Below are 11,829 nucleotides of genomic sequence, written 5' to 3'. Positions count from 1 at the left end.
CGTACCCGCTCCTCCCTAATAGCGGTACATAATAAAGATTAGGTGTTAAATAAGCTCCAGCATACCAGCACATTAGGCAACCCAGTGTACGCTCCAAGAGCTTCTTGTTTTTTGAAAGTGGTAAAGCTTTTTTTAAATCATAGGAAAATGAAAAGTCCTGAACTCAAAACATACATCGCAAAAAATTAAGCGAAAATACCAATGCATGATAATAGACATTTCTCTGTTTTAAGATTCGTCCCCTCCCTCGCTTCGTTTCCGGTATTTCCGGTTCTAAGGATCAATATATACAGTCACGTGGCTGACTTATCCAATCGATTGCTGATCTAGTCGATTACAAATAAGCTAAATATAGAACAATGAAGAACCTGGCATATAGTGAACATGCCGGCCGGTGGAGGTAAAGCAAAAGTTCCCTAAAATTTTGAGAAATTTGAAAGAAAATGTGGAGAACTCTTCGCAAAGGTAAGTACGGATCCTAACTTTGCTGAAATATGCAATCGCCGAAGAGAATTTTCGATTTTTTATGTTGTATTCCCATCATTGCATTTGCCGTTGTTCGCGCTCGTGCTCGACTCACAAGCCTTCTTCTTGGATTTTATCTTTACAGTCTTTTGGAACCGATCTGGAAATCCAGCAAACCTTCGTCTTGGACAAGTACAGGTCGCCGAGAAGAATGATGAAGTGAATCCACTTCCATTGAGTCTTGAAAAAGAACGAATACCTCGACATGGAAAAGCTCTGCTCCAAGAACACGACCTCGCACAGCTCGAGGAAGGTTTCAACCTTGTACGAAGCATTCTCATTCGTGCCAGGAGAGAAGAAAAGAGAAAAATAGCGAGGCTTATGTTTTTTGTTGGCGAAGAGAAAGAAGAAGAACAAGCTGGTTGTGGAACAATTATTGATGAAATTAAATTGGTAAGTGTTTCGTACATTCAAAACTAATATGTATAGAAGCTATTTCTCTTGGATATTCTCTATTTTCATCCTATTTCCCCCCTCCTCCCAAAAGAAGGCAAACAGCACTAGTTTTTTGTATATATTTTGCTTGTGAAGGTATATCAATTGTTTACCACGTGTTAAAAACAAAAATCCCGAAACACTTTGATTGTGTTGCGTCATTCTTGTCATCAGCTGTCCAGCCAGACTCGTATTAAAATATACAAATACCTATAGTCTGAATGTAGTTTTTATCGTTTTTCAGTGGTTTACAGGTGTCCTGGCACTGACTAGTATATTGAGCTGTCGACATTTTATTTTTGATGAAGACCACAAGATAGACATCAGAAGGATTCCCCAGGCATTATACTATTTAACCATTCACAACCCAAGGTCTGCTTTGGCTGTTCTACCAGTGGTACATAGTGATCAAGCATCTTTAGAAGATTCAAACAGCAAAAGCCTGTCATTAAATGAAGCTGCATCATCTTTTCAAACAACCTCTGATGAATGCACAGCACAATGCCAGAATAAACTAGGTGTCAAGTATGCTGCAAGACGACAATACCAAGAGGCATTTGCACTGTTTCAGCAAGCTAGTGTACATGGACATTCCCTTGCACAGTTTAACCTTGGTTTGTGCTATGAGAATGGCAAAGGAATAGACAGAGACCTTGAAAAAGCTGCTGAGTGCTACAAAAAGGCAGCAGCTCTTAACCACAGTGGGGCTCTTTATAACCTTGCTCTGTTTCACATGGACGGCATTGGCACATTACCCAAAGATCAAACCAGAGCATTGGAGCTATTAGAACTTGCAGCAAAAGCTGGCATGAAGAAAGCACAGTCCTATTTAGGTATTTACTATGCAAATGAATCATCCAAACATGTTGACTATGCAAAAGCTGTGTCCTACCTGGAAAAGGCTGCACATAAGAAAGATGCTGCAGCAGAATATCATTTAGGAATCTGCTACGAACGTGGTCTTGGGGTCGAACGAGATCTCAAAAAAGCTGGTCAGTTGTACGAATCTGCAGCAAATCACGGCAGTGTTTCAGCTCAACATAACCTTGGTGTGTTCTACCAGCATGGCTTGGGAGGTCTTCCAGTTGATCATAAAGAAGCACTAAGATATTACAGAATGGCGGCAGAGGCTGGTGATGAAGATGCTCATCATAACTGTCTACAGCTCATGGAAGAGACATCTTCAGAGAAAAGAGTGAACAGCTTGGTACCATTTGTTGGGAATGATATCTTATTAGCTTTTTTTCAACAAATGACATTCAAGCAAAATAATGAAGGAATTTTACGTTGTTCTTCTAGTCCTGAACTGATAGATCAACAAGTGAATTCACAAGACATTCAACCAAAAAAACATGACTCTGGAAGACATTTAGTTGCATTTTGATGTTTTCATATACCGTTTACTGTAGTAAAAACTCCAGTCCCACAGACATAAGGTTTTTTATTGTCAAATGTTTGTCAATTTATCTATCTTAATGAGTTAAAAGTAGTTTGATTGAAAGATTTATGGAGTCCCTGCCTAGCTCAACTCGTCACATAGTGTTACATTTATATAAAAAAGGTTTAAAAACATAAAAATTGAACTAATTTATTAAAATCATGAATATTTTTATTATATTTGTAAATAGGTTCTGTAACATTTTGAACAGAAATAAAATTAATTTGAATTTACAATTTTTAGTGTCATAATTACAACATTTCACTTGGCAATTTTTAGCTGGTGTGAATATTAACAGATGTTAGTGACAGTACAATGACATTGGTTTATCATATTTTTACAGTTTAGTAGGTAAAAAAATTATCTTTATGGTGTTGAATAAAAAACATGAGATTGAATGGCTGCTTCCAGTTTTCCTTCGAATATAACCTTCAAATATAAATGATGACAAAACAACAGTCCCAAACTGGTTGCACATCTTGGAACAAATTTGCATACACTTTACTGCATTTATCTAACAGGATTACACTAAATCCTTTCTTATGGAATTTCGTTTGCTGTAAGTCTAAAGCGCAACCACCCTATAGCTCTTAGACTTTTAACTGACAGCTTTGAATAAACAAAGCAAGTTGAGACAACAGTTGAAGTGCATGCCATATATCTGTGAAACAAAACTAAAGATGTATGGTCTAATTTCTATTTTGTATAAAATATACACTAGTAGATTTTACTGAATAGAGCAGAACATTGGATGCAAAAGCAAATACCTACATATATATACATGTGCTTTTGTTTAGTTCATACCTGGGTGACAGGGTCGTAACCAGGGTGGAGCACTGGGTGCACGTGCACCCCCCCATAAAAGCTTAAGGTCCGCTAATCCATCTCTCTTTTTTTTTTGGTTCTGCTTTCTTTTGGTTACCTTTTCCTTTTTTTTTTTTTTTCTTTTTTTTTGGTTACCCTTTTTTTAGGTTTTATTCGATGTGCACCCTCCCTGTACAAGTTCTGGTTACGGCCCTGGGTAAATTATTACTGTTAATTAGCAGCTAAATAGTGAGAACTAAATGCTTTTATGCTATACCTGTAGCTAGTAATTGCTTCACGGATATATGGAGTGCACTTTAAAATAACCCAAGTTTACATGATCAGTTTATAATAATATTAAATTTTGTTGTGAAATGTAATAATAATAATAATAATATTATTATTACATGATGTTCAAAATCACCATAAAATGTAAAACTTCCACCATCAAAAACTACTGAGGAATTGTTTCCTGCTATCCACTGCTTTCTGTCCTCTTTTGTCAACTATCTTCTTGATTGCCACAGCATCACCTGAACTGATTGCCAAGTCCTCTTCCCTTTTCCAGATCTCCTGCCCTACCATGTTCACAAAAAAATGATATTCTAAAATATATGTTTCATATAATTTGTATTATTTACATCAAGATTTGCAGAGCACCTTAAAAAGAGGGGAGCTTATGGTTAGAGTAGAGAATATGTAGCAGACTAGTCCAGAAGAGTGGTGAACACAGCGCACAAAGCATGGGTGGACAAAATGACCAGCCCCAAGCATTTTTGGAGCTTCCTCAAAGGGAATTTGTTTTTATTCTTCCTTTCCAAATTTCTGCTCCTTGTAGGCACTTATATTATATTTTAGTCAAAAGAAAACAGAAAGATATGCAAACGTTGGGCTACAGTAGCCCGGGAATGGGGGCCAGCGGCAAAACAGCTTAACGCGTTGTGATTGGCTGAAGCAAAATTCACAGCTCAGCTGGGTATGCATCTGTATGACTAAGAGTGGGAAGCACTGACCTAAATATATAGGTTTTCTCTTTCTACAGTCCCTGTCATTTCTTTGCATTCCAATAGTCAAGTAGATTAATATCAATATGATAGTACTGTAAATATGAAAATTTCTCTTACCATTCAGAAGCAAACCTGTCTGCAAGTAATGAGAAGCACATTTCAAGCAACCACAAGACACATACAATGCATGTAAAACCTGTACTGGGGTTGGAGTTTGCGTCTTACATGGTGACTTCTGACTGATCATCTGAAATAGCCCAAAATGATTCAAAGCATTGGGTGAGAAAACTTCTACTTTCAGCTGACAAAGGAGATTAGGGTCAAACTTTTAGGAGATGATTTCAAACCAGGGGAAAAAAACTACTTAAGCTATAGTACGTTTTGCTGCAACGATACCAACTACTTAAATACTAAATATAATACATATGCCAGCACATAGGTTGATGTCATGTATACGTCAGCCCCTAATATGTGGTGACTGCAGGGCTCAAACCATTGGACTCACAGTGGATGTAGGATGGCTTAGCAGCGTTACCACCCATGCTTTTCAGGAAATTTGTATAACTTACCTCTATTTGTTTAAAATTTTCAAAAAGCTGATGGCATCTCAAAACTGGAGAGCAATCATCAGTACTGTTCTCATTGTCATGGTTACAAAGCATATCGTACTGTGGTACATCGAAATGTTCTTTCCCAGATTCAACTTTACGACTTGAAATGTCTTTTGGCTGTGCCTTTAATTTTCTTATTTCACTGTTGCATGAATTTATAGTTCCTTCAATGCTGTTTCTTTTTGGGGAATTATTTTTCCTACATGTAGCACAGAATCCTGTGTCATCTGTTTGCAGCCTTTTATTGCAACATGCATTTGAAGACTTGTCCACAAATGAAGATGTACAAGTACATGTAACATGCAGATCTTCTGCTTCAACATCTTGAGATTCTGACTTATCCAGTGTGTTTACAACTTTGTTCTTTTGGATAGATGATGTTTTATATGTTTGTTGAATAATTTCATCACAATTACTTTCAAAACAAGTCTTTTGCTCTTTAGGCAAAGAAGCACGTACATTTTCTTTGTCTTTTCTCTTTTCATTCACTGTAACATCCTTTTGAAAGAAATGACAACTAGTTTTGATTTTCTTGTTAGGTAAAGCATTCTCAGCTGAGTTGTCATCTATTGTAATCTGGCTTTTTGAAATGTTCTTACTTTCTAGAAAAAAGAAATAGCAAAATCTTTATTAATTTCAATATCTTTCCCAGCAGCAAGATAACACCTTATACTACCAATAGCCTACCAACAACCTACCGACACCAAACTATGGACGACAATTTGAGGTTCATATTCAATGTTAAGGCATAAATGATACAAGTGATATAACTTGCCTATAAACTCCAGTTTTCCTTTATGGGAAGTTGAACAAGTACTCTGCCTCAAGAAAGATAAATAACGTGACCTCATTGACTGCCATCTACGACAAGTCACCTGAAACAATGTCAATATAAGTTACAAATGTGTCATAACTTCTGAAATTTAAAGGCTTACAGGTACATGCATGTGTATGCAAAGTAGGCTATTTTAGCAGCTGAGTATCAACTGATCAATAATGTGGTCAAGTTGTATTGATCATTACATCCAAACAAAAAAAATTGGATCATTCTTGACGGTAATCAATGCTAGAATCAATGCTTTCATGTATGATTGTCTACATGTGACAGTTTAATCAATTAAACTAAGATTATCAAGGTATACTGACACAAGTTATGCATTACAACTGTACATAACTTTATATACAGTACTGGTAGACTCCCAATGATCCATGCTTGAGTTGCAGGAGATTGACAAGTCATTAGAAGAGACTGAGCTACTAACAAAGGACAAGGATGGATGGAAGGCCCTGGTCTCGGCCCCATACATGACATTTCGGCATTATGGGAGGAAGATACTTGCTTTTTTATTTTCCATCTCTTGCCATATTTTGTTTCCTGAGAGTTTTACGTCTTGACCTTCAAACTTTCTGATATAATCAAGAATAGCTTGATCTTCTTCAGGGCTGTACTTCATTCTCCTGGAAAAACCAAATCTCTTTAGTATTCACTAGCAGACCATCCTAAAGTGGCAGAAGTAGTGTTTGCTGTCTCTCCACCCAGGTTCGATTCTCAAGCTTGTTGCCATAAGTGAGTACAGTAGAGTTGTTGATTGATTCCCCCCCGTGCTTTGAGAATTTTTCTCAAATTTTCCTTCCTCCACAAAAATCAACTTCTAATCGAATCTGGATTGAGTGCTTTAGTCATGAATCTCTGGCTTGGGTAACTGAGCAACCACTCCCTAATGTTTGATGTTTAAAAATAATAAATATTTTACATAATTATTAGATTGATCAAACTCCACAATTAAATTATAGCACCCATAATAGTAAAAATAATAATAATAATTTAAATAATAAGTGCTACTACGACGAAAATTGCTCAAACTTGGATTCAGCTGAAACTTCCTAAAAATACTCTTTAAAGGTCCAATAATCACTGTATGAAGTGTTTTCTCGATATTCAGTACGAAAGTATGATATTTTTACGATTATTTTTTAGTGTCTGTGACGTCATACACTCAACATCAAACATTGCTACATATATTTCTTTGTATATAAATCCTTAATTCATTTTATTCCTATGAAGCCCAAAGGGTGGGTAATGTGCTTATTTCACATTACTTGTGACTATAATTTATATTTTGGGGTGTTTGGGTATTTCTTTCTCCCTTTACTACTGATATTTTGATCATAAACTACAAAGAAATGTATGGAGCGATGTTTGATGTTGAGTGTATGACGTCACAGACTCCAAAAAATAATCGTAAAAATATCATACTTTCGTCCTGAATATCGAGAAAACACTTCATACAGTGATTATTGGACCTTTAAAGAGTATTCTTAGGAAGTTTCAGCTGAATCCAAGTTTGAGCGATTTTCGTCGTAGTAGCACTCTAATGAATTTCTATAGCGTTATACATTACTCTATAACACTTTACAATGAATTTTTTAATAGCCAACTACTGTAGCTAGCATCTTCTGACTAAAGGAATGATTATAATTATACTTTATAACTACTGCGTTATATAGTATATAAACAGTTCATGCACTATCCATCATATACCTACCCATTCTGTGCCGCTTCTGTTTTGACAGTAATATGAATCTTGCCAGGACTAGCTATGATATCTGGCTTTGTTTCTATCCTTTAGGGTAAAATTACAAAATGATTTATTACCAAAAACTTTACATTAAATGGAGCAAAATTAATATCTAAAAAAATTTTGTACTCAAAATTTTCAAAACTACAAGTCTAATGGATATGTATTCTCACCTGTAATCTTCAATATTGCATAATGTTCCACGTTTGTAGCTGTCAAAAACAAAGTCACTGGAAACTAACTGTTTCCCTGTTTTGTAATTGGGCTCAACCAATCTAATAGTTCAACAAAAAATAAAAGAATATGTTGTAGCCAATTGCTGGTTTTCAATAAATTATTCCCAAGGGAATGAAATAACAAAGACAGTTGGCAGCCATGCATTTTGGTTGATATAATGACTAAACGTCATGTGCAAACTAAGAATGATAGCCCTGCATAACACAGCTGTTGCAACATGCATGGGGTGAATATATATATACTAATAAACAATATCTTATACACCAAATGGAAATATGGTGACCAACTTAAATGACTATATCGTTTGGGAGTGACAAGCCTCTCATATGTAAATTTAAAATACTTTATTTTCCATTTACAACACGAAGCTAGTCAGTCCAGAACAATACTGTACTTATTCAAATTGGTTGTCATATTTTGATTTGGTGTAATATTTGGGTATTCATGTACTTTATTATAACCAGGCAACATGTGTTGGTTGATAGTCAGCTGACTTTCTTTTGTAAATACGAGAGAAAGTGAGCATTGGTGAAGTGTTGGTAATGTTTCAGCTAAGTGTTGATCAAGTGTCAACCCATGATTGTCCAACAGTCAGCCAACTGTCGATCAACACATGTCAGCTGGTCACAAAATGCACGATTACCAAGAATATGTATCATTATAATAATTTCCAAGATAAACATTAACACATTAACACACTTAAGGGATAACTGAGTTTGTATCAGCATGGTTTTTTTAACAGCAGTAAAATACAAAGAGTAAATGCTGATCATATTTTTGGTACCTAACATCCTTATTTATTCAAGATTACCTGATTGCTCCTGGTGTTTCTTTGCTGGTAATAACACCACCACCATTCTGGTAAAACATAGAATATACTTTCATGTAAGGCTGAAAAATACAGCAAGCGTACATGCATTGCAATGCATATCACATGCACAAATATTTAAATACTTGCAATGTCTATAATCAAACACTGGATCCTCATATTGCAAGTTTTGTTTTTGTGCAAAAAGCATTGGGCCTACTGGAGTAACTTGATATTTTGGCACTGATTATCATTTTGCAGATTGTAGAGGTTCCAAAATTTCAAGAACATTTTGGTGAGTGGTGGGGCTGGAGGGAGGGGAAGGAGGGGGGGGGGGGGGGTAAAAATTAGAAGTTAACCAATAATTTTTTTAGTCACTATCCACTTCGTAAGACATATGGTCCCTGATAATAACGAAATATTTACTGCTATATTTTTATTGAATTATGCAATCGAAAGAGATCACGATTACAATCCTCGTGTTGGAGGCTGATGCGCAGTCAGTCTCAGCACACACCCAAAAAAAATACTAAAAATATACGCCTCATTTCCAAAATAACACTACCCTCACCTCAACAACTGGCCGAAGTCTTTTTTTCGTATCTCCAGGTATAATGACAAACACCATAGGGCTTCCATCTTCATGGGTAAACAAGAACGAGTTAGATGCATTTTTTGCCGCCATTTTCAAACAAACAACAAACTCATGCATGCTGGGAACACAGGGAGCCCAATTTAGATAACGTGAAAAGTTCAAATAAAACTAATAAAAATACCCTTTATTATTTGTTTTTGTATTTGAGGCTAAGACAGATTTCCATAGCATAATTGAATAAAGAAACCAAGAAAAATAAAATACGATATTTCCTTTTTTTGCGCACAGAAATACTACTACATTGGGTTTCCTGTGACGGGGGAAAACTGGACAAGCCAAACAACACCTTTATTCTTCCGTGCGTCTATCTATTCCCAAGGGTTTGCTCTAATTTTCTTATTATTTTGTCCCCTTACAGTAAATTTACCTCGAGATGAGCGATTCTGGGGTAAATACTTAACTTATGGCATGAGTTTGTAAGACGCTAGAGCGTCGTGTAATCATACCTTAATTTATTTTCTGCAGGACTCAAAACCTCCCTCAACAAGCACAGAACATATCAACTTGAAAGTAGGAGGTCAGGTATGTGCTTTACGACATAATCAGTCATTGTGTTCTCCGTGGCTAGTTGTGTTTTGATATAATATGCACTTGCAGTCTTTAGTTATTTATTGAATTTGTGATTTCAAAGGATGGTGCGGTTGTACACTTCAAGATCAAGAAGAAAACTCCGCTTAGAAAACTAATGAATGCTTATTGTGATCGCCAGGTAAAAATTGAATGGGATTAAAAAATATTGAACGCTTCAAAAATCTCATTATTTACTTCCAATTTTCACGCAGGGGCTAGTGAAGGGCCAGTTGCGATTCCAGTTTGATGGGAATCCAATCAATGATGATGATACTCCAGAAACTGTAAGTACCCTTCCAATTCCTCTTTTACCTTTCCTTTCGCTAAAACTGCTAAGCTTATATGTTGGTGTGTAACGAGTCATGTTTCCCATTTACCATGTTATAGTAGAGCATAATAGAGAGTATCCAATAATATTTAGCATACTTGAGTGGTTTTAATTTCATTAGTAAATCATGGATGCATTGTGCATGGACACAAACACACACATGCATACAGCGCACACATGCATACAAGTGCACACATGCATACAGCGCACACATGCACACTCATGCGCACTTGACTTTTTGACTTTAATATGCTGTAATTTCCAATTTCATCTGCAACTTAGCCATTTCTAAGTTCCATGACTTTGATTAGCCAAGATGACAGTTGTTTCAGAGTTTGATCTGCATTTTGGCTTGTGGATTGAAGTACTGGGTTTCAGCATGTTGGTTGGCAAAGCTCCCTTCCATGCTATGGTCTGGCCCCAACTTAATTTTTCACACTTGTATAAATATACTCAACATTTTGATCTTATCCAATAGCTGATATCAGGTATATTCTCTTTGATAGCTTGAGATGGAAGAGGATGATTGCATTGATGTATTTCAGCAACAAACTGGAGGAGTATGGGTATTATGAAGATATTATATATGTACTCTATCACATTTGATTTTATAGTATCTTTATTCAAAAGACTCTAAAGAGGAAGACCATAGTACTATGGATATCAGTAGAGTGGTAAAACAGAGCCCACAAATCTGTGCCACATGATTGAATTTTTCTGTACCACGTGATCTGACATTTTTGAATGAAATGATTGGCCAGAAACCATTCTCATACCCAGAGCCTCCTCATAGCAAAAATCGGAAGCTCTGGCAAACCCTGAAATTCTATGGAATTTCATTGGCTGTTGAGAATACTATAGCAATGAACTCTGATTGGTCAAGGGTATAAACAAACAAACCAATGGAAACCAAACAAGACAAATCAACAAAAACGATTATACATTTTTGAACTTTCAATCAAATCAAATGAATCCTATATCCAATTTCAAACATAAACTTTTGCAAATAGAAAACTTAAACAAGCCGTCAGAAAAGTTGAGCTGGAATTTTAAAGTCAGCAATCCTGAGATAGAGCATGCACTCTGACGACCTGGTTGCGAGATTCTTGCTTCCGGTCAGTAGGGTTTCACAGAGCCTAAAATGTGGCTAATGAGTAGGGTCTGGGAACGAGAAAGTCCAGAAATGATCATGTGGTACAAAACTGAAAACATTCAAGTGCGAGGGAATTCTGAACAAAAATAATTACTACTCTAGGGGTTGCCATAGTAATCCTTAAACCAATTTTATTCTAGCATAAACAGGCTTTTTGGAACACATATACATAGAAGAAAAAGAGTTCTTATAGATATATATATAATAGTTTAGCTATTATATATACAGTGTAGCAGTGCACACTATAAAAATTTAGTCTTTAAAAAAATTAGATAGTCATAAAATATCAAACAACTTTACAAATACTAATCTTAGGATATATAATATCTAACATAAAAGCATTTTTACATTTATGAGATGCTAGTCTGTCCAGAACAATAGTTATTCAAATTATTTTAATTAGATATAATATAGAGTTCTGTAGTTGTTGTAATTACAGTAAGCTAGAATAAAAGAATTCAAAAATAAGTTTTATGTTTTTTAGAAAGGCTTAGCCAGGATTAATAAGAAATTTTAGAATAGTAACTTCATGACAAAATATGTTAATTTTTTGAAACAAATTGAATGCTTTTGAACTTAGTAATTATAAAATAAATTCCAATAATGACTTTGGTGTTATCATAGTGCTTCTTAGTTATGAGAAGGTCTTAGTAACATCTATTTGTTTTAGTTTTTTCAT

General features: G+C 35.5%; 3 protein-coding genes across 3 annotated transcripts; 2 read left to right on the top strand and 1 right to left on the bottom strand.

The window, feature by feature from the left end:
- Positions 1–360: 360 nt before the first annotated feature.
- LOC116308817 (uncharacterized) lies at positions 361–2,634 on the top strand. Its single transcript, XM_031719316.1, has 3 exons — positions 361–465; positions 611–918; positions 1,205–2,634. The coding sequence occupies exons 1-3, from the start codon at positions 444–446 to the stop codon at positions 2,342–2,344; spliced, it is 1,470 nt and encodes a 489-aa protein (XP_031575176.1). The 5' UTR covers positions 361–443; the 3' UTR covers positions 2,345–2,634.
- LOC116308809 (telomeric repeat-binding factor 2-interacting protein 1) lies at positions 2,385–9,142 on the bottom strand. The gene is made up of 9 exons (XM_031719304.2): positions 9,016–9,142; positions 8,448–8,494; positions 7,573–7,674; positions 7,367–7,444; positions 6,161–6,278; positions 5,596–5,695; positions 4,779–5,422; positions 4,327–4,456; positions 2,385–3,780 (listed from the first exon to the last, which is right to left on the bottom strand). Exons 1-9 carry the CDS (start codon positions 9,127–9,129, stop codon positions 3,650–3,652), a joined length of 1,464 nt encoding a protein of 487 aa, XP_031575164.1. The 5' UTR covers positions 9,130–9,142; the 3' UTR covers positions 2,385–3,649.
- Positions 9,143–9,367: 225 nt separating this feature from the next.
- LOC116308816 (small ubiquitin-related modifier 3) lies at positions 9,368–11,759 on the top strand. The gene is made up of 5 exons (XM_031719315.2): positions 9,368–9,487; positions 9,565–9,621; positions 9,731–9,808; positions 9,882–9,953; positions 10,504–11,759. Exons 1-5 carry the CDS (start codon positions 9,473–9,475, stop codon positions 10,570–10,572), a joined length of 291 nt encoding a protein of 96 aa, XP_031575175.1. The 5' UTR covers positions 9,368–9,472; the 3' UTR covers positions 10,573–11,759.
- Positions 11,760–11,829: the final 70 nt, after the last annotated feature.

The sequence above is a fragment of the Actinia tenebrosa genome, unplaced genomic scaffold (genome assembly GCF_029948245.1).
Source record: "Actinia tenebrosa isolate PJP-AT-01 unplaced genomic scaffold, QUT_ActTen_1.0 PGA_scaffold6__47_contigs__length_16458017, whole genome shotgun sequence".
In the NCBI taxonomy this organism is placed as follows: Eukaryota; Metazoa; Cnidaria; class Anthozoa; order Actiniaria; family Actiniidae; genus Actinia; species Actinia tenebrosa.
Note: the sequence above shows the minus strand (reverse complement) of the source record. Positions and strands in the feature narration are given on the sequence as shown.

What these genes read in the sequence shown, in the direction of transcription:
- LOC116308809 (XM_031719304.2), bottom strand. Translation starts at nt 9,129, where the DNA reads ATGGCGGCAAAAAATGCATCTAACTCGTTCTTGTTTACCCATGAAGAT. An exon ending in ACAGAAGCGGCACAGAATGG is followed by an intron (nt 6,279 to 7,366) that starts GTAGGTATATGA and finishes TGGTTTTTCCAG; the next exon opens with GAGAATGAAGTACAGCCCTG. An exon ending in AAGAGATGGAAAATAAAAAA is followed by an intron (nt 5,696 to 6,160) that starts GCAAGTATCTTC and finishes ACATTGTTTCAG; the next exon opens with GTGACTTGTCGTAGATGGCA.
- LOC116308817 (XM_031719316.1), top strand. Translation starts at nt 444, where the DNA reads ATGTGGAGAACTCTTCGCAAAG. An exon ending in GTGGAGAACTCTTCGCAAAG is followed by an intron (nt 466 to 610) that starts GTAAGTACGGAT and finishes TTATCTTTACAG; the next exon opens with TCTTTTGGAACCGATCTGGA. An exon ending in TTATTGATGAAATTAAATTG is followed by an intron (nt 919 to 1,204) that starts GTAAGTGTTTCG and finishes ATCGTTTTTCAG; the next exon opens with TGGTTTACAGGTGTCCTGGC.
- LOC116308816 (XM_031719315.2), top strand. An exon ending in ATGCTTATTGTGATCGCCAG is followed by an intron (nt 9,809 to 9,881) that starts GTAAAAATTGAA and finishes ATTTTCACGCAG; the next exon opens with GGGCTAGTGAAGGGCCAGTT. An exon ending in ATGATGATACTCCAGAAACT is followed by an intron (nt 9,954 to 10,503) that starts GTAAGTACCCTT and finishes TCTCTTTGATAG; the next exon opens with CTTGAGATGGAAGAGGATGA.